At 34.7% G+C, this 18,612-nt stretch overlaps 2 protein-coding genes across 4 annotated transcripts; both read left to right on the top strand.

Annotated features, from left to right (window-relative positions):
• The first annotated feature begins 20 nt into the window (after positions 1 to 20).
• LOC128242368 (MTOR-associated protein MEAK7-like) lies at positions 21 to 11,645 on the top strand. The gene is made up of 7 exons (XM_052959502.1): positions 21 to 190; positions 1,036 to 1,257; positions 1,643 to 1,918; positions 2,844 to 3,144; positions 3,994 to 4,112; positions 7,042 to 7,236; positions 8,793 to 11,645. Exons 1-7 carry the CDS (start codon positions 59 to 61, stop codon positions 8,952 to 8,954), a joined length of 1,407 nt encoding a protein of 468 aa, XP_052815462.1. The 5' UTR covers positions 21 to 58; the 3' UTR covers positions 8,955 to 11,645.
• Positions 11,646 to 12,059: 414 nt separating this feature from the next.
• LOC128242412 (mpv17-like protein 2) lies at positions 12,060 to 17,193 on the top strand. Of its 3 annotated transcripts, XM_052959552.1 has the most exons (4): positions 12,092 to 12,159; positions 12,391 to 12,811; positions 14,102 to 14,240; positions 15,672 to 17,193. In XM_052959552.1, the coding sequence occupies exons 2-4, from the start codon at positions 12,809 to 12,811 to the stop codon at positions 16,376 to 16,378; spliced, it is 849 nt and encodes a 282-aa protein (XP_052815512.1). In that variant the 5' UTR covers positions 12,092 to 12,159; positions 12,391 to 12,808; the 3' UTR covers positions 16,379 to 17,193. The 3 variants fall into 3 exon arrangements, with proteins under 3 accessions (XP_052815514.1, XP_052815513.1, XP_052815512.1); XM_052959554.1 differs by lacking the exon at positions 12,391 to 12,811 and having other exon boundaries at positions 12,060 to 12,159; XM_052959553.1 differs by lacking the exon at positions 12,391 to 12,811 and having other exon boundaries at positions 12,065 to 12,202.
• The last annotated feature ends 1,419 nt before the right edge of the window (positions 17,194 to 18,612 follow it).

The raw sequence follows: 18,612 nt of genomic DNA, 5'->3' as shown, positions 1-18,612 counted from the left end.
AGATGACAAGACTTTGCAAGCGTCTGTCGGACAAGTATAATCAATCAAAACATCAGAGATGGGAGGTCAGGAAAGCAAACAAGATGGTCAACTTTGGCAGATGTTTACTTCATCAGAAAAGGAAAATATTCATAAAATGTTCGTTCGCATTGTAGGGAGTCAGCATGCTCTCTCAGAACCGTTTTTAAAGGTATTTTACTTTATATTGAACAGTGTACATGAAACTTATTTCAATGACCAGTGTCAGGTGTTGACATCACACGCATTTGGCTCATTCTACGTGTCTAAAATGTTGATTGGCGACAACTCATATTTTGATATTTTAGGCTCTGGGTATATTTAGACTTGTAGTTTAAAATGCTGAGACATTAAATTTCCACGGATGTTTTCCACGGATATTTTATCACTTAACACTTTAACACTTATCTTACTTAGTTACTATATGTCCCCAAAATAATATAATGCACTTGCCTATGTTTAATATCAGTTGATCAAGGTCATTTTAGTTACCATAATGATGTCATGGAATTTATAACAGTGAATAATAACTGAGGGTGTAACTTCCATTTAATTTATTTAAATTATGTAATGAAGATTCCTTCACTCAAATCCTACATAACAAATATTTATCTATTTTATTTTGAGTGTCGCCATACTTGGTGTTATGTTTGTTTTTATTTTTTGTAATGTATACCTCCCTCTTAAGTCTTGAGTAATCCATATAAAGCTTTTTATCACACAGAATTTCAGTCTACCGAATCGTTTTTTTCCGTTTGGCAGATGTTCAGCAATTTACAAACATTGTATATATACAGATTTATAAATGAAGCACTAGAAACTGCATATCACTGAGAAACATTTTATACATCCTCCAGGTGTTAAAAATATAGTCAGTGGATTGGCATTATTTGGTGTTGGTCAAGACATGAACCTGTTTGTGAATATTGAAACTAAATATGATAAAAAATATTGACAAGAGCTTTAATAGTCAGAATAATTTGCTCTACTAATATTTCCCCTTTCTTGTTTCCACAGAAATATGCACCTTCTTGGTTCCTTCCCAAGGATAGATTGTGGAGTGCCATGAGTGACTGTCATGTAAACACTGGTCATGTCCGAGACAAGAAGTTGTCAGAAGATCAGTTTGGTGGCTTCCTAGCACTCGCTCTGAAAGGAACATATGCTGAAAAAGCTGAGATCCTCTCATTGTTGTCTGGAACAGTTGGTTCTCAAGTTCACATGGGCAAACTTTACCAGGTTTGTACTAAAGGAAATTTAAGACTTCAGTTTGATTAACTATTATAAGCTGCAGTATATTGGTATGCTTTTCACAATTATAAGATAACTTTTTTTTTTCTTTTAATAATTGATAAAGTGATTAACTTTTTATTACTTGTACACAGCAGAGCAGATACATTATAAGTATACTGTTCTGTACATATTTGAAAATTTCTTGGATTGTAACTACTCAAGGAATTCATCCTCACTCTATATAGGCAATAATTTGCTTTGCATTCAATTATTATTCATCCTGTTTGACACAACCTATCCAAATGCTTAACACATGTTAAATGTACCACATCAATCTTTCTTAATCTGAAAAAAGGACATTTTTAAAGTGGTACACATTTTATTTTTTCAGGCAGTGTTTAGTATTGTGAAAAGTTACCTGGAGTTGAGCAGCAGTGATTCAGCCAACAAAACCTGGAAGTGTGAGACTGGGGATGAAGACATATCTAGACTGTGTCTGGACTGCCTCGCCCTGCAGTCTGTCCCTGAGGATGGGGGTACAGGGCCGCAGGGTGGGAGTGGGGGCCAGTATCAGGACAGTTACGAGGTTGAGGCATGGGTGTCAAAGTCCCCTCTGTTTCTACGAATGTTTGACAGAGTCATGTATAACCTCTTTCCTGTGATAGATGTGAGTTAACTTTATTTGTATTACTTGTTGTACTCTGTGGAAATGTAGTTCAAACCATAGTATTTCATTTTCACAGTCAGAAGTGTCAAGACTCGATCAGTAACAACAGTTATTGCCCTCTGATTAATGAAATTCTTCTTCTTGAATTTCTCCCTTTCAAGCAATAACTATTTTTGCTAAATATAACATTCTGAAGCAAATTTCTCATAACAACAGATCTCATAATTTACCCAATAATTACTTCTTAGAAATAAATTACTTTAAGTTTTGCTGAAGTCATGAAGTATTTGGGTCCTTGACAATATATCATTGGTTTTTTAGTGATGTTACTGTTTTGGACAAAAAGTCCTGGTGTCAACTATCATATATCATATCATATCTACTATTTTTCATCTTTTAAGGGGAAAATAATTTAATACTTTTAGAAGTTCAGTCAAAATTATAGGAGAATGTCATTTCATGTCTCTATCATAAGAGCCAGCATTGATCATGAATAGTTGAAAAATATTTTTTTAAGTGTTTTATATAATTCTATTAATTTATATAATTTTTTGCATTTCTAATCTAAATAAGCCTGGAGTAATATTTCCTGCTAAATTATTTGTTTCAAAATATATTGCAACTAAGATTAAAGGATTAGAAAAAATATTGTGGAGTGTGCTCGTTACTAAGTTGGCCTCTATGTATATAATTATCTGTATAAATATTTATAAAGAAAATCACCATTCCTGACAATGCTGCCACATGTGGTCTTTATGGTCTTTGTTATGTTCTTTTTACAAATGTTGTACAATAACTCATAACAGAAGCTATGGTTTGTTATTATTTTGATATTTCCACTTTCAAATACACAAATCTGGTATCTTGTTTTTCCTAATTCAAATGCTATTAAAAGTAAAGACACATTACTCTGATTATATTTCAGAAAGACAGTATTGCCTCCACATTCCAGTCTTTCCTTCCTGTGATTACAAATGTTGACTGGTCTTCCACATACACAATTCTAGATATTGTCTCCATTAGTTACCTCAACCACCACATACCCCGGCAACATCAAGCAACATGGCGCCTCCTCTATAGCAACAGTATCCATGGTGATAGCTTTTCACAGTTAACCCGGTTTATGGTCGGAAAGGGACCAACTGTGATGATTGTGAAGGACAAAGATGGTCATGTTTTCGGTGGATATGTATCTGAAAGCTGGGAGATTAGGCCAAACTTCTATGGTAAGTTATCATATTTTAAAAAAAAGAACTGGCCTAGTATTAATAAAATGGTTGTTGGCAATTGCATATTAACTTTACTTATTATTAAATCGATAATAATCGGAAATTAATATAAATTTTATAATGATATTTAATTGCCAATTACGTTTTGATCAATTGCATTGATTCAATTATAAAGATCTTAAATTCTCTCAAATAAGTAGTAGGGCTGTGGCCGCAATCATTTGGCATATTTTTTATTAGTCAAATAATTGTACGTTGACGGATTTTTTTATGATTGTTGATATGGCAAATCCTTCACTTTTTTAGGGATTGGAAGAATCCTGTATAACACGTCTACATTTTTAGACTAATTTTTTTATATACTTATCAAGCAGACAGCCCTCTTGTTCCAGGTGATAAGTACTGTTTCCTGTCTGCAAACTGAAGCATCGACTAGTGGTGAACTCACCCACTTCGTACAAACCTTAAAACTGCCTGTTCTAAGGCAGTCATACCATTATGTTATCATTAAGTTATTCTGATGCATGTAAGGTCTGCTTGTGGTGGGTTTTTTCATGTTTTGTATCCCTCGTTCAATGTCTTTTAGGCCCACGCTTTGTGTCTCTAAACACAGTTTATACTCTTTTTTTGGACAACTGGGCTTTTTATTGTAATTTTCATTCTAATAATATTATAAATATAATTATAGCATTGGTTGAAAAGGAAGCTTAATTACACTCTCCTTGTTTTCCATGTGTTCATGTATTGCCCCGGCTTGGTATGTGCATGCCCATTAGATGAGAACTTCATGTATAGCAATATGCTTGGATAATAAGAAACTTAATTTACCCGCTCCTTGTTTTCCAGGTGACAGTACTTGTTTCCTGTTCACATTGAAGCCCCGTCTAGGAGTGTACATGGCCACAGGATACAATGAAAACTTTGTGTACTTGAACCAGGGTCAGGAGACATTGCCCAACGGACTGGTATGGACTACACTTTGTCTGTTATGGATTTATTACTACCTTAAATTAGGGTTTTAGCAAGGTTTAAAAAGGGCAGGGGGCTGCAGAAAAGCAGGGTGGTAAGGGTTAAAAGGGCACATTGTATCTGGCTGGGAAGAATTTAAATACTATAAATTTTACCCAAAAATGTTACAAATGTGTTTTACTTGAAAAAGTGTTTGGCTTCAACCGCCATATAAATTCAGTTTGTATTAGGGATGCAAACGAATGGCAAAATCGATATTCGAATATTCGGTAATTCTTTCGATCGAATATTCGAATATTCGATAAAAATTGAATCTTTAAAAAGTTATAGTTATCTATTAATTTTAGTTATAAACCACGATACCCATTTCTTTATCTGTCGAATGTTTCTAGTGTTATCGTAATACAATACAATACATAGCAGCGTGTCGAATATTATTACATCGACATATGAAATACATATCTAGCACATAACAAGCACATAACAAGCACATACAATTCAATGAAATCACTCATCAATAAAATCATCACATATGATGGCCTTGTTCTTATTCAGAAATATTATCTTATCAACAAGATCACATGACAGTCTGTTTCTAAGTTTGTTAACAATGAGTCCGGCGCAGGAGAAAATTCTTTCTGATGGCACAGACGTCGCAGGTATCCCAAGCAGTTGGCGAGCAACATGTGCAACGCGAGGAAAGTGTCCCTCGTTCTTTTTCCATCATGCAAGTGGAGTGGCCTCCTGGTCGGAAGGTTCGTGCCGGTACCGACGCAGCTCGTCGTTAGCCGTCTTGGTTGTCTTTGGAACCATGAAGCTAAGACGGGGTCGTTTGGAGGGTGTTGACGCACTCTCGTCGGGGTTGGCAACCGAAATGGAACATCGTCCAATCTACTCTCGAGCGCGTCTTCCGTGTAGCGCCGCTGTTCCGTTGACAGGAAGTCCAGGTCTTTGTAGCAGGGGTCCAATAGAGCGGCAAGGACTAGGGTGGATGTGGGGGTGGCATCGTTCGAAGGTCGGAAGCGGCGACGAAGCTCAGCAGCAATAACACCCTTCACTTCCTTGACGACATGGGAATCAGCCTCGCATGCACGAAGTGTGTTGTCCAAAAGACTTGTCACGATGAGATAAACTTCACTGCATGACACGTTCTTCTCCGTTGACATATACGAAGTCGTCTCAGTCAAATGACTGAGTACGTCACTCAGCTCGGAGACGACGGTCCACTCGCCGTCCTTCAACGACAGTTGCTGGTCGGCCTTCCGGGTAACCCGAGTGTCCAGCATGAGGTCGGACAGGACGCGGCGTTGCTCGTTCAGCCGGGCCAGTATAGCATGCGTGATGTTCCATCGGGTTGTAACATCCTGCACCAGCTCGTGTTTGGGCACCTTTAGAGTAGCTTGGCGCTTGCGCATTTCGGCCGTCAATGTAGTCGAGTGTTTGATGTGCCCGACCAGCTTACGACATCTGGAGACGACCCTGTTGACATCCGGGAGAGCAAATGCCGGCTTGATGGCCAGCTGCAGTGTTTGCCCAAAGCACCCAGAACACAAATCATGTTTAAGACCAGAAACGCTAAACTTTTTCATTGATTGCTGTTTACTGCTTTCACTCAGAGATTAGTCGTCGTGCCCATGTACGACAACCTCACACTGCATAGTTTGGTTTGCACGTGACAGATTTCTTGTCAACAGAGCGCGTGAAATAAGTCCATACTTCAGATGTGGCTGGCATCTTTTACGTTGTTAAGAAATACAAATCTAATATATAATAATAATAATAAATTTAACTTATAATGTTTTGCGAACATATATTCTGAAGGAATGAAGTGGTATCTACTTTCAGCGTATAATATCAATCACCGATTTGAGCAATATTGCTCAGCTTAATTGGCAGGCAAACTGACAAGAGGGTGTGAAGGCCGCTTCCTTAAATTCTTAATTGGCATGGTCATTTAAAAGAACTGAAAATCAATTAAACTTGTTTGATGTCACTTCCTAATAGCCAGTTATTTTACAATTATGGACACTGTTTATAGTACCCTACGATCGATCCCTAATTGACACATGACGCACACTCGATTGTCATCTCGTTAACGCCTCAAGCACAAGATGCGTATTGTTGTAAAAACAAGACAATATAATTTTAAACACAACAACTGCCCTAAAGATTTTAACATTCGAATACTAAACGTTCGATCGAATATTCGAATATTCGTTTGCATCCCTAGTTTGTATACATTATGCTTATATAATAAGCTTTTAAACAAAACAAAGGAAATATTCCTTAATCTTAAGCATTCAATTTAAGAAAGCAAAAGGTTGCACATGCTGGTCTCCATTAGTTTAGTTTATACTCATTTCTTTAAGCTCAATTTGGGCCAAAACCTGAAGTTTATAGAATCACTCTGGGTAGAAACCAGGAATGGTGTTTGAATGTGTAGTTGCCCAAAAATTGTATGCGAAAGTGTCTTTATTGTTGTTTCTGTATGCAATTAGTCTATATCTTCCAAAGACTAGATCAAAGATGCATACAGAACGACAACAAAGATACTTAAATTTGCTTACAATTTATGGTCAACTACATGTTAAAACATTGTTCTGTACAACATGCTATATGTCTGAATTTATCCGATCTTACTCTTAAGGATTGGAAAGACACCTCCAACCAAATGTATAAAACCGGTTAATTCTTTGATTTGGTTAAAGTTAATGAAAATATTCATTGATTGGTCAATATTTATCCAATAATCACTGTTGACCAATTAAATTGTTTGTATGTGCAATCAAACCAAAAGAAAACCTGTGGCTAAGTCATCCAGCTTTATTTGCCCCTGAACAACCTTCAAAAGTGTAGCTCTCCTGTACAACCTGTGGAAGTGTTAGGAATTTATCTTATTTTCATTTCATCTTATTTTAAACTCAGGGGTTTGGAGGTCAGCTGAATTATTTTGGCATGTGGATAGACTACTCGTTCAACAGTGGACATAGCAAGGCAAAGCCCAAATGTACAACCTACGGGAGCCCACAGCTATCTGGGAGCCCAGAATTTGTGGTTGACCACCTTGAAGTGTGGGCTGTAGGGCCGGAAAAGAAGAAAAATGACTCTGATGATGAAGATGTAAGATTTTTAGAAGTTATTAAGCTGGAAAACCACTTACTGTGATAGTTCTACATACATTGTAATACCACGCTTTGAAAACATGCAACACTTCATTTATTTGAAGCTTATTATTATGCCCCCCTTCGAAAAAGAGGGGTATATTGCTTTGCACATGTCGGTCGGTCAGTCGGACTGTTGGTAGGTCAGTCCGTCGATGGACCAAAGCTTGTCCAAGTGATAACTCAACAATTCCTGGACGTATGGTCATCAAACTTGACATGAAGGTCTGGCCTGACCAGTAGATGGCCCCTATTGATTGAAGGGCTCATCGGGTCAAAGGTCAAGGTCACAGTGATCTTTAATGGTAAAAGAATTTTCAAGCTTGTCCGAGTTATAACTCCACAATGCCTAGACCTATGGTCATTAAACTTGATATGGAAGTTGGGCATGACCAGTAGATGACCCCTATTGTTTTGGGGGGTCATCGGGCTAAAGGTCAAGGTCACAGTGACCTTGAATGGTAAAAGGTTGTCCGTGTGATATCTCGACAATGCCTGCACCCATGGCCCTCAAACTTGACTCGGAGGTTGGGCCTGACCGGTTGATGACCCCTATTGATTTTAGGGGTCAAAGGTCAAGGTCGCAGTGACCTTGAAAGCAAACTTGACAATTCCTGGACCTTTGGTCATCAAACTTGACATGAATGTTGGGCCTGACCAGTAGATGACCCCTCTTGACATTGGGGTCCTTCTCCCTTCTCCCAGTAATATCTCAACAATGCCTGAGCCTATGATCATCAAACTTGACATGGAAGTTGGGCCTGACCAGTAGATGACCCATAATGATTTTAGGAGTCATCGGGTAAAAGGTCAAGTTCACAGTGACCTTGAATGCGAAAATGTTTCGAGTGATAACTCGACAATGCCTGCACCCATGAGCCTCAAACTTGACTTGGAGTTGCGTCTGACCTGTAGATGATCCCTTATGATTTTAGGGGTCATCGAGTCAAAGGTCAAGGTCACAGTGACCTTGAACGAAAAAAGCTTTTCTGTGTGATAACTTGTCAATGCCTGCACCCATGGCCCTTAAACTTGACATTTAGGTTTTTGGTGACCAACTGATGACACCTATGGATTAAGAGGTCATAGAGTCAAAGGTCATGGTCATAACACACTCTATCCTCACACTTTGAATGGTCATAATCTTAAAACTGCCTCAACGGCATCCAATGTCAGTGACAAATCAGCTGTCATTTCGGTCAATGCATATTTTATATATTTTATTCAATTGTCCATATAATCCTGACAATATGGCACTCATGTGGGGGGGGGGGGGCATATTGTTTGACAAACATCTCTTGTTAATGTTAATGTCGACAGGGCATTTCAGCAAGATAAAATACATAAAACAGTGCCATTTTAAATTTGTAGTGTATCCTCTTTACATTTAATTCATGGAACTTATCTCTTTTCCTCTGAAAACATCTTCATCAGCAGCCAAAAAAAACCAACACCAGTAGATTGACTATTTTAATATGAAAATATAAAGTTCTTTAATATTTCTCATATACCTAGGATGCGAAGACAAGCATTTTGGACAAGGACTCTGGGGCCAAGGCAATTCTGGAGCTGGCAGGGAGGAAGCATCATTCGGAGGGCTTGCGAGAACTCAGAGAAGATGAAGAAATGACGGATGAAATGAAACGCAAGATGAACACAATACCTAAACTGTTGTAGCATTGTGTTTAATGGAATATCTAAACTGTTGTTGCATCGGAGTACTGGAATACCTAAAGAGCTGATTGTTTAAAACTTTGCTAAAGTAAACTTCTTGAGTTATGGTATCGTTGTTAACTTTAAAGGTGAAATAGTTTATGATATGCTTATATTTTATAAAATCGCGCACATTTGAAAATGTAGTCTTGAATCTTGCTAGAAATACTGGATGTTGCAAATGGGTTCATAATAGTTCCTCGGCAGTAAAGTTTTGAAATTTATCAACAATGACGTTAACAATGATGTTAACTTTAACAATATTCAGAACAATATTGGAACAATTTGCCTCAGGTGTTGTAGCATTAATGTGTTTCATAGAATTCCTTAACTTGTTTGCCATCATTGCACTCAAGAATAGATTAGAAGTATTGTGTTCAAACTAATATGAAATTTTAGGTATATCTCATCTAAGTACATGAACAAAATGATGTCAACAAAAGGCCAATCCGATATGATAATGGCATAATAACATAGAATCCATGTGTTGTGTGTAATTTAAAAAATGATAATGAATATTTGTTGAATTAATACACTTGTTTTTATTAATATCCAATGAGCATTATATTTCTTAAGACTTATTTTAGCTTTCCTTGAAATAATTGTCTTAATAGTGAATTTCATATAACTCTCTGATTATTTTTAAAAATACCGATGAAATATGTTTATGTTTTATTACTCAGTTTTAATCCATTTCATTGCCATTCATCTCTTGTTTGATCTTTTTATTTGTAGTGTATATAATGGGGTTTTTTATGTTGTGATATTTTTTTTATACAAGATGAAAAATGTAAATAAGGAGGGGGTTTTATTCTGCATTTGTATTTATTTTATAAATCCATAATTATTTTACATGTTGAGTATTGATACTATTGATATTTCGATGATTGATTATAATAAAAAATTGATTGGTTGGTAGGGCTTGATTGATATTCAACTAAAATCAGTTGATATACCAAGTTCTGCAATCAATTGTTCAAAATTGGTTTATTCTTTGGTTTGGTTAAAGTTAACCAAAATGTGTTTTGATTGGTCAATATTTATCCAATAAGTATTGTTGACCAATCATATTTTTTTTATGTGCAAACTAGCCAAAAGATATTAACCTGTGGATTACTTATCCCATTTCATACAATTGCCTGCTGGTGGTTATTAATTGTAGGTCATTTTGAAAATTAACTCTCATAAACTTATTGTGAGTCCTGTTAAAATGTTTTAGATTCAATCATCTACAATTGTGTGAACATTTTTTTTATTTTGTTTGTAAAGAATTATGCAAAAGTTTTGAAATTTCATGTAAAAGCTGCATATATTCATATAGACTAGGACATACCCCCACCTCCCTTAATTTTTACAAGGACAAACAAAATTATACCATGCTTTTAAACAATCCTATAATATTGTTTATGAGTAGAAACACCATTAAATGTCATGATATGAACAAACGTATACAATATCTAATACTTAACCTTCAAAAGTGGTAAAATAAAAAATAAATGTTAAAGGGGGCAGGGAGATTTTATAGACCTATGCAAAAAATCATTGCGGACATTTGTCTGGGTGGATTTTATCCTACTTTCTTTTACTTATTATTACATGTATCCACACTACATATCCAGACCATATTTCTCACTGTTTATGCTTGACAGAGCTATTAGTGCTATACTTTGATCGTAATGCATTCATTCTAGTCGTTTTTCACTTTCTGCAATATATAAACACTATAACTTTATGTACTTTATCACTAATATAGATAGGTCTGTAATTTTATAAAAACTAAATTAACAAAGCAAATTATGTTGTAAGATATCTACTGGTAAGCTTAAAGTGAACTCTTAAAATTAAAATTCATCTCGACCTTTTGAATAGATTTGTTATGCTCTGGTGTATGAGCTGGGCCTATTGTTTTCTATTGGTCCAGGGTATGATTATCTTTTACATGCATGACATATTTAAGTGCTTTTATGTTTAATTCTCTTTTTTGGGAAATCCTGAACTTTGCTATATGACATGCAAATAACATTGATTCTGTTGTATGCCTATTATGCTTAAAAACTGTCAAATTAAGACTTCTTATGTTTTACATGGTTGTGTTTTGTTAGCCAAGGTGATCATCTAATAATTATATTTTAATAACTTTAATAAACAAAGTACTCAGCTTTTATTTTTACATTTTAATAAGCATACAGTGAGTTAATTATTCACTTGATCTTTTCAAAATATTGTGTTACAGGGTTCATTAAATAGTATCATTTTAAAATAAAACTTGTGTCTGAATTACATTTGAAAATAAAATTACAAATCTATGTGTACTTTTTTATCATGAACAATATAACAAAAGTCATAGATTTGGAGGCTATATTGTAAGCTGTAAATTCGTGAATTAAAATACTAGGAAGTTAATATCAGCCAAGATGTCTGTCTTCATTTGGGCTGGTATTTATAAAACATCTGCGATCTGGCATTGTTGATCATTTTTTATGGTTACTCGTTTCCCTATTCGTTCAAATTCTCAGGGCTGCCTGTCAGAATGTAGATTCTATTGTACCTAGATTGCAGGTTGTTTTGATACACCCCTTTGACCACGCCCCTCCCCCATATTTAGAAACAAACAAACAGACTTATTAATAATGATGGGGGAACTCTTACAAATGATAACTTACAAACAAAAAATGTTGTTTTTTTATTTTTATTCTTTTAATTTACAACGATAAAAGAATTTAAAAAAAATAGTTCCCCCATCATTATTTATAAGTCTCGGATTTTTTTACCAAAAATATGGAGGGAGGGGCGTGGTCAAAGGGGTGTGTCAACGCATCCTATCCCTGTGCTCCATCTCTGCATAGAGTTAATTCTCTTTCTTGTATAGTATCTTAGTCATTAATTATACCTTCAAATGTGTTGTTCAACTCATTATATGTACCCAAAATGATATTAATCAACATTTTAGACACAAACAATGAGCCAGACGCCTGCGCATTGAACTGCACACCATCACTGACGTTAAAATTAGTTAAAAAGGTAATTAACTAGTTGTCTGTAACCTCATACCAGGATGATTTTCTGTAGGGCCAATCGACCTTGACACTGATCATCCGAAGCATGATTTCTTTTAATTATTAAAGCTTTTTAATGAATATCAAAGGCTTATCTGTTTAACTACTTACCAGTATGTAACAAAATATCGATCCGCAGTATTGACACATTAAATTGTTAGTATAAAATGTCCGGATTTGCCTCGAACTGCTAATGTCACAAGATTTCGCGATAGAATGGTTCAATGTTATGAAACGAATTGAGTTATTTCTTGAATATTTTAATATGTAAAGCGAGATTGAAAATGTACATAAATATATTTTGCTTGTAGAATATGTATATTGTTTTGTATGTCCTAATTTAGTGACCTGCCAAAAATCATCATCAATTTTTTGCACCATCAGCTGGATCTGCTGATATAAAGGACACAGAAAATGTGTGAAATTCGAACACAGGGACTGAAATATGACTTTGATATAGCAAAAATATTGAGATAGAAAAATTGACAAAAGCAGATTTTTTTATTGGGTGTATTGGCGTCACCCTGAGGTTCGTCGGTTTGTCGGTCCATTGCAATTTACCTTGTCTGGAGCATAACTTAAAAACTACTGGATGGAATTAGATTAAACTTCATACAATGGTAGAGCATAATGAGAGGAAGTGCAGTGTACAAAAACCATAACTCTTTTCTTGCTTATTACTGAGTTATTGCCCTTTGTTACTTTTTTTGTCCGGAGTATAACTTGAAAAATACTGGATGGAATTCATTGGAACTTCATACAATGGTAAAGCACAGTGAGAGTAAAGTGCAGTGTTCAAGAACCATAACTATACCTAAACTAATTACTGAGTTATTGCCCTTTATTACATTTTTTTATGTCAATTTTTTTTTCCCGACATTTACTTGCAAACTACTAGATGGAATTTATCAAAACTTCATGCAATGGTAAAGCACAATGAGAGAAAGTGCAGTGCACAAGAACCATAACTCTATTTCAGCTTATAACAGAGTTACTGCCCTTTGTTACTTTTTTCTTGTCCGGAGCATAGCTTGAAAACTATTGGATGGAATTTAATAAAACTTCATACAGTGATAGATCATAATGAGAGGGAATGCAGTGTACAGGAACCACAATTCTATTTCAGCTAACTACAGAGTTACTGCCCTTTGTTACTTTTTCTTGTCCGGAGCATAACTTGAAAACTATTAGATGGAATTTAATAAAACTTCATACAGTGATAGATCATAATGAGAGGGAGTGCAGTGTACAGGAACCACAATTCTATTTCAACTAATTACAGAGTTACTGCCCTTTGTAATTTATTTTTTTGTCCGGAGCATAACTTGAAAACTATTGGATGGAATTTAATAAAACTTCATACAGTGATAGATCATAATGAGAGGGAGTGCAGTGTACAGGAACCACAATTATATCTCAGCTAATTACAGAGTTACTGCCCTTTGTTACTTTTTCTTGTCCGGAGCATAAATTGAAAACTATTGGATGGAATTTAATAAAACTTCATATAGTGATAGATCATAATGAGAGGGAGTGCAGTGTACAGGAACCACAATTATATCTCAGCTAATTACAGTGTTACTACCCTTTGTTATTTTTTCTTGTCCTGAGCATAACTTGTTTTATATAGAAGCAAAAGTAATAATTGAGATATCAGAGATCATCATAGCATGTTTTGACTGTAAATACATTCCCATTAAAACCCAAAGAGTGTAGCAAAAAATATACAAAAATTGATCTCGTGTTTAATTACTTAAATTATTAAAACATTTTTTTTTATTGTTGATTGACTAGTATTGCTCCATCCCTTGCCATATTGTTTTCCTTGAAAAGGATAGATCAAAAGCAGAATAGCAAAAATGTACTAAAATGTGATCTGGTGTTCAAGAAACATCACAAATTCTTGAACTGTTAATTATCCACATTTTGCAACATTTGCTCTTTTACAATGTGAGATAACCTCTTTCATTATTATGATTGACATTCTTTTAAGTATGAACAATATTACAAACTTATGAATCCCATTATAATGTTTTAATGATTGTGTTTTGGCAGATTGTTGTAATGGAGACTGTAGTTCGACTGTGCAACCATAGACTTCTAAGAGCTGTACAGACGAGAGTGAAGAAGCTGTTTACAAGACGTTACCTTCTGTACACCAATACGGCCATATCTTTCACAATGTCTTGTGCAGGTTAAAACCCTTACTGTTTGCATTGATAATATTTTTAAGTATTTGTATGGGATTTTAAGTTCAGAATTAATCCTGAATCTAAGGACTGAGAGTTTTTAACTTTAAACTATTGTAATTTGTACAGTTGTAAAGATTGTTTTTTTGTTCATACATTTGCATAAAAAAAGCAGGAAGTTGAAAGTACATATGTATTAATTTTTCTGTTTTTAAATTTATTGGTTAATCATTAGATTTTTGGTATGGAATAAAAAAAAAATTAACACCGCCAATGAAGCTAAATGAATTTATATGATATGATAAATTTCAGGGAGGTTATATAACAAGATTTTAAATTAATTTGTTTCTTAAATAACATAATGACTAAAAATGATCTTGGTTAAAATTTATATATAAAATATCCAAACTTAACATTCTGTGACTTTAGATGAAGGCTTACTGGTAGCATTTTTTTGTGCTTATGATTGATGGATTACCTTAAGTTTATGTATGATAATGTTATGATGAAAAAATATATTTATATACAAATGAATTTAGTTTTAAAAATATAACTTATATACCTTATAATTAATTATATCTTGAATTATGTCGTCGTCATTATATTAATTTTTTATATTATAAAAGCTAGTGTAAAATAACTATTGACATGATGTCATGCATAAATATGTGCGCAATATATAGATGTCTTATTTAGCGCTAATAATCCTTTACTTAAAAGTTTGATATAATATAAATGGAAATTCATATTTGCAGTAATTCAATACAAAATTCACTTATCTTGTTAAGTTGATAAACACTCTTTATTAAAATAATTAAAATTTTGTATTGAATGACCACTAATGTATTACCGGTATCCAGTTTATCCTAGGAACATATACCTCTTAGACATTTTTTTGAACTCCCTTAAATCTGCACTCTCACAGATTTACCATTTTTACAACTTATTTATTTTTTGTGTTGGAAAGGGCAAATTTTTGTGTAAAAATCTGCAAACCAATAATATAAGATTGCTGACAAAAGATCAGATCGCAGATTTTCATATTTCAGTTCGAAAATTAATGTTTTATGGCTTAAACCATTACTAACGTTTTAAAAAAAATGCATAAAACATCATTTTTTGAACTTATGTATAAAAATCTGCAATCTCATTTTTTGTCAGCAGTATTATATAATTGGTTTCCATGGATTTTCACAAAAATTGGCTCGTTCCAAGACAAAATAAAAAAGTTGTCAAAACGTTCAATCTGTGAGAGTGCAGCTTTAAATATCCAGTGAAATTCTTAAGGCATATTGTGGATAGTGTTGTAATGTGTGTAGACTGGCATCTGTACGGTACTAAAATCACAACCATTATGCACAGTAAACGTGCATATTTTTCAGCATGGTTGGTGTGTGCAAAAAAATATTGATTTTGATTTGACCACCTATCTGCAGGTGATGGTCTTCAGCAACGCTACCAGCTGTTAAAAGGTGAGATGGACAGCTGGGACTGGGAGAGGACGCATGATGTCGGCCTAACGGGGCTTGTGATTGGACCTTTCTGTCACTCGTGGTATCTGTTCCTCGACTGGTGGCTACCTGGCAGGTCATTCAGAATTGTGACAAAAAAGCTTATAGTTGACCAGGTTATCTGTTCACCTGTGTGCATATCTTCGTTTCTTGTGCTGACGTCATTCTTGGAAGGAAAAAGAAGACATGAGATAAAAGATGAGTTGATTGAAAAAGGGAAGACTTTGTACACAGCAGAGTGGATAGTTTGGCCACCGGCGCAAGTTATAAACTTCTGTTTCCTACCAACAAAATATAGAGTTCTGTTTGATAACTCAGTGTCATTTGGATTTGATTGGTATTTTTCATATGTTAAATACGGAAAGAAAACAAATGATACTTCAAACAGTGTTGAACTTGAAAGTGACATTTCAGAAGATGTTGAAATTCAAACCGAACCTAAGGCTGACAAGTCACGACTGAGGACTAGCGCTTCCCATGTCCCTTTCTTACACATGCAGGCTGCGGACATCGTGCAGATGAAACAGGATACATTTCATGTCTACTCCAAAAGGTGGAAAAAGCGATTTGAAAAAAGAATTACCCGTAGCAGTGATGAGGCTGAAACTGACAGCGAAGAATTATTGGATTAAATTATTAAATTTGATGAATATATTTGTCTGTGATAAAGTTTGTTGTTGTATTTTTAATGGAAGATACTAGGTCAGATAATTGTGGTTAAGATTTCAAAAAAATATTTTCTATAAAGGCAATCGAAATATATTTGTATGTGCTCCAGTAAAACATATAAACCACAGGGGTAAGGCAGTTATTTAAATAGTATATGGGTGGGTGTTTTTTTGGCTAATCTGGACCCCAAAAGAGTAAATTTGCTTCTGTTGAGGGAAGTGCCTGCCCCCGTGGGTTATATGATTAAATGGAATAGCCCTTAGAATACAACCTACATTTTCAGCTTAGTATTTAAAAAACAAACAACTTTGCGCGTGTTTAAAGGTCCACCTACTACCACTTATCGGATACACACTCCCAGTGTCAGATTTTGCATTGACAATTTGTCAGCCAATGAGGCTGTATTCTCAGTCAGTTTAATCCCCAGAAGTAAAATCTTAATGATCAAGAAGGGCTCATTCACTACGTTCACCCGTCCCATTCTTTATCATTACGATTTTACCTATGTTATCTATCTATAACTTTATATATTTGACAGTAAACACTAAGCCATGACGATATAGTTTGACAATTGTAGATCTTTTTTATTCTGAACAATATTGCCAAATTAAATCGAACCAAAATGCCTTCTGTAAACGGAAAATGATTATGAGTACATGTAAATTTATATGATTTAAGATAAATTAGGCAGTGCATTATGAAGGTGCCTTATTGTTGACTTGTTGATGAATATGATTTTACCCGTTTAATTTAAGTCAAAATAAATGTCTCTTACCAACATTGTTATTATATATGTTTTGTTAAAATGAATACATGTACCTTGAAGTTGAGGTCATTTGAAAACCTAAATAGGTTTTAACTTGAACTGTAAGTGAAAGTTCAAGCCATTAATCTGTTGCTGTGCATTAAAAAAATTCTACTTTTTACTAAAAGGCTACAACTATTTTGCTTTTTTTCAAACATGGTCAATTTTGTCAGTAGAGTGGTCTCAAATGGGGTAGATTTACTAGATTTTTGTTGCTCAGCATTACAAGTTGCAATTTGGGGGATTTTGTTTGGAGTTTTAGCTCTTTATAAAGACTGAGTTAAGTCCTTTGAATATGATAATAATTTTGTGTTTTGTTACAAGAGAGGAATATGATTTACCCGGCAGCTTAAAGCTGCACTCTCACAGATTGAATGTTTTGACAACTTTTTTATTTTTTGTCTTGGAATGAGCAAATTTTTGCGAAAATCCATGGAGACCAGTAATAAAAGACTGCTGACAAAAAATTAGATCGCAGATTTTCATATTTAAGTTCAAAAATTTATGTTTTATTCATTTTTGTTTAACCCATAAAACATTAATTTTCGAATGGAAATAAGAAAATCTGCAATCTGATCTTTTGTCAGTAATCTTATACCATTGGTTTGCGGATATTTTCGCAAAAAAATTTGCTCTTTCCAAGACAAAAAATAAAAAAGTTGTAAAGACTGTAAATCTGTGAGAGTGCACCTTTAAGGGCTGTAAACATTTCGGTGATGATTTTTTTGGGGGTGCTTAGCACAGTAAAAGATGGAACAACCAGACCAATGTTGTTTCTCTAATTTCTAAGTTGTTTCAACTACACTCTAAAGAACACTGAAAAAAACATCTAAGGTTAATCATTGACAAAAGCGGTACCACTGGGGACCTTTTCCACTAATGTGAGTTTTAAAATTTCTCTGTAAAATGCTTTTACAGGAGGAATATTATAAAAAAAAAATGCTGCTGTTACAAATAACCTGTTCTTCAAACAGGCATATGTCTTTTGTCAAAATTAGTTCTTTTATAGATATGTTGAAACTTCTTGAAATCGAGTTTTCTGAACCTGAGTGGCAAACTAAAGATCTTGGTGTATACCAGCCAAGGTATTTGCAATTTTGCTAAATGAGATTGCCCTTGTGTAATAAGAAATGAATGGGACAAACCTAGCGTTGTAAACATGAAACTTGTGATTGGTTGTTGTCACTCGTTGCTCGTTGTCACTCATTGGTCGTTGCTCGTTGTCACTGGTCATTGTCACTCGTTACTCGTTGTCACTGGTTGTTGTCACTCATTGGTCGTTGTCACTCGTTGCTCGTTGTCACTTGTCATTGTCACTCATTGCTCGTTGTCACTTGTCATTGTCACTCATTGCTCGTTGTCACTGGTCATTGTCACTTGTTGTCACTGGTC

Source organism: Mya arenaria, chromosome 8 (assembly GCF_026914265.1).
Source record: "Mya arenaria isolate MELC-2E11 chromosome 8, ASM2691426v1".
NCBI classification, from domain to species: Eukaryota; Metazoa; Mollusca; class Bivalvia; order Myida; family Myidae; genus Mya; species Mya arenaria.
Note: the sequence above shows the minus strand (reverse complement) of the source record. Positions and strands in the feature narration are given on the sequence as shown.

Bases quoted from the DNA above. Each gene is read 5' to 3' on its own strand.
- LOC128242412 (XM_052959552.1), top strand. The intron at 14,241-15,671 runs GTTAAAACCCTT...ACCTATCTGCAG, and splicing joins TTTCACAATGTCTTGTGCAG to GTGATGGTCTTCAGCAACGC.
- LOC128242368 (XM_052959502.1), top strand. From the start codon at position 59: ATGGGAGGTCAGGAAAGCAAACAAGATGGTCAACTTTGGCAGATGTTT. The intron at 1,919-2,843 runs GTGAGTTAACTT...ATTATATTTCAG, and splicing joins ACCTCTTTCCTGTGATAGAT to AAAGACAGTATTGCCTCCAC. The intron at 4,113-7,041 runs GTATGGACTACA...TTTTAAACTCAG, and splicing joins AGACATTGCCCAACGGACTG to GGGTTTGGAGGTCAGCTGAA.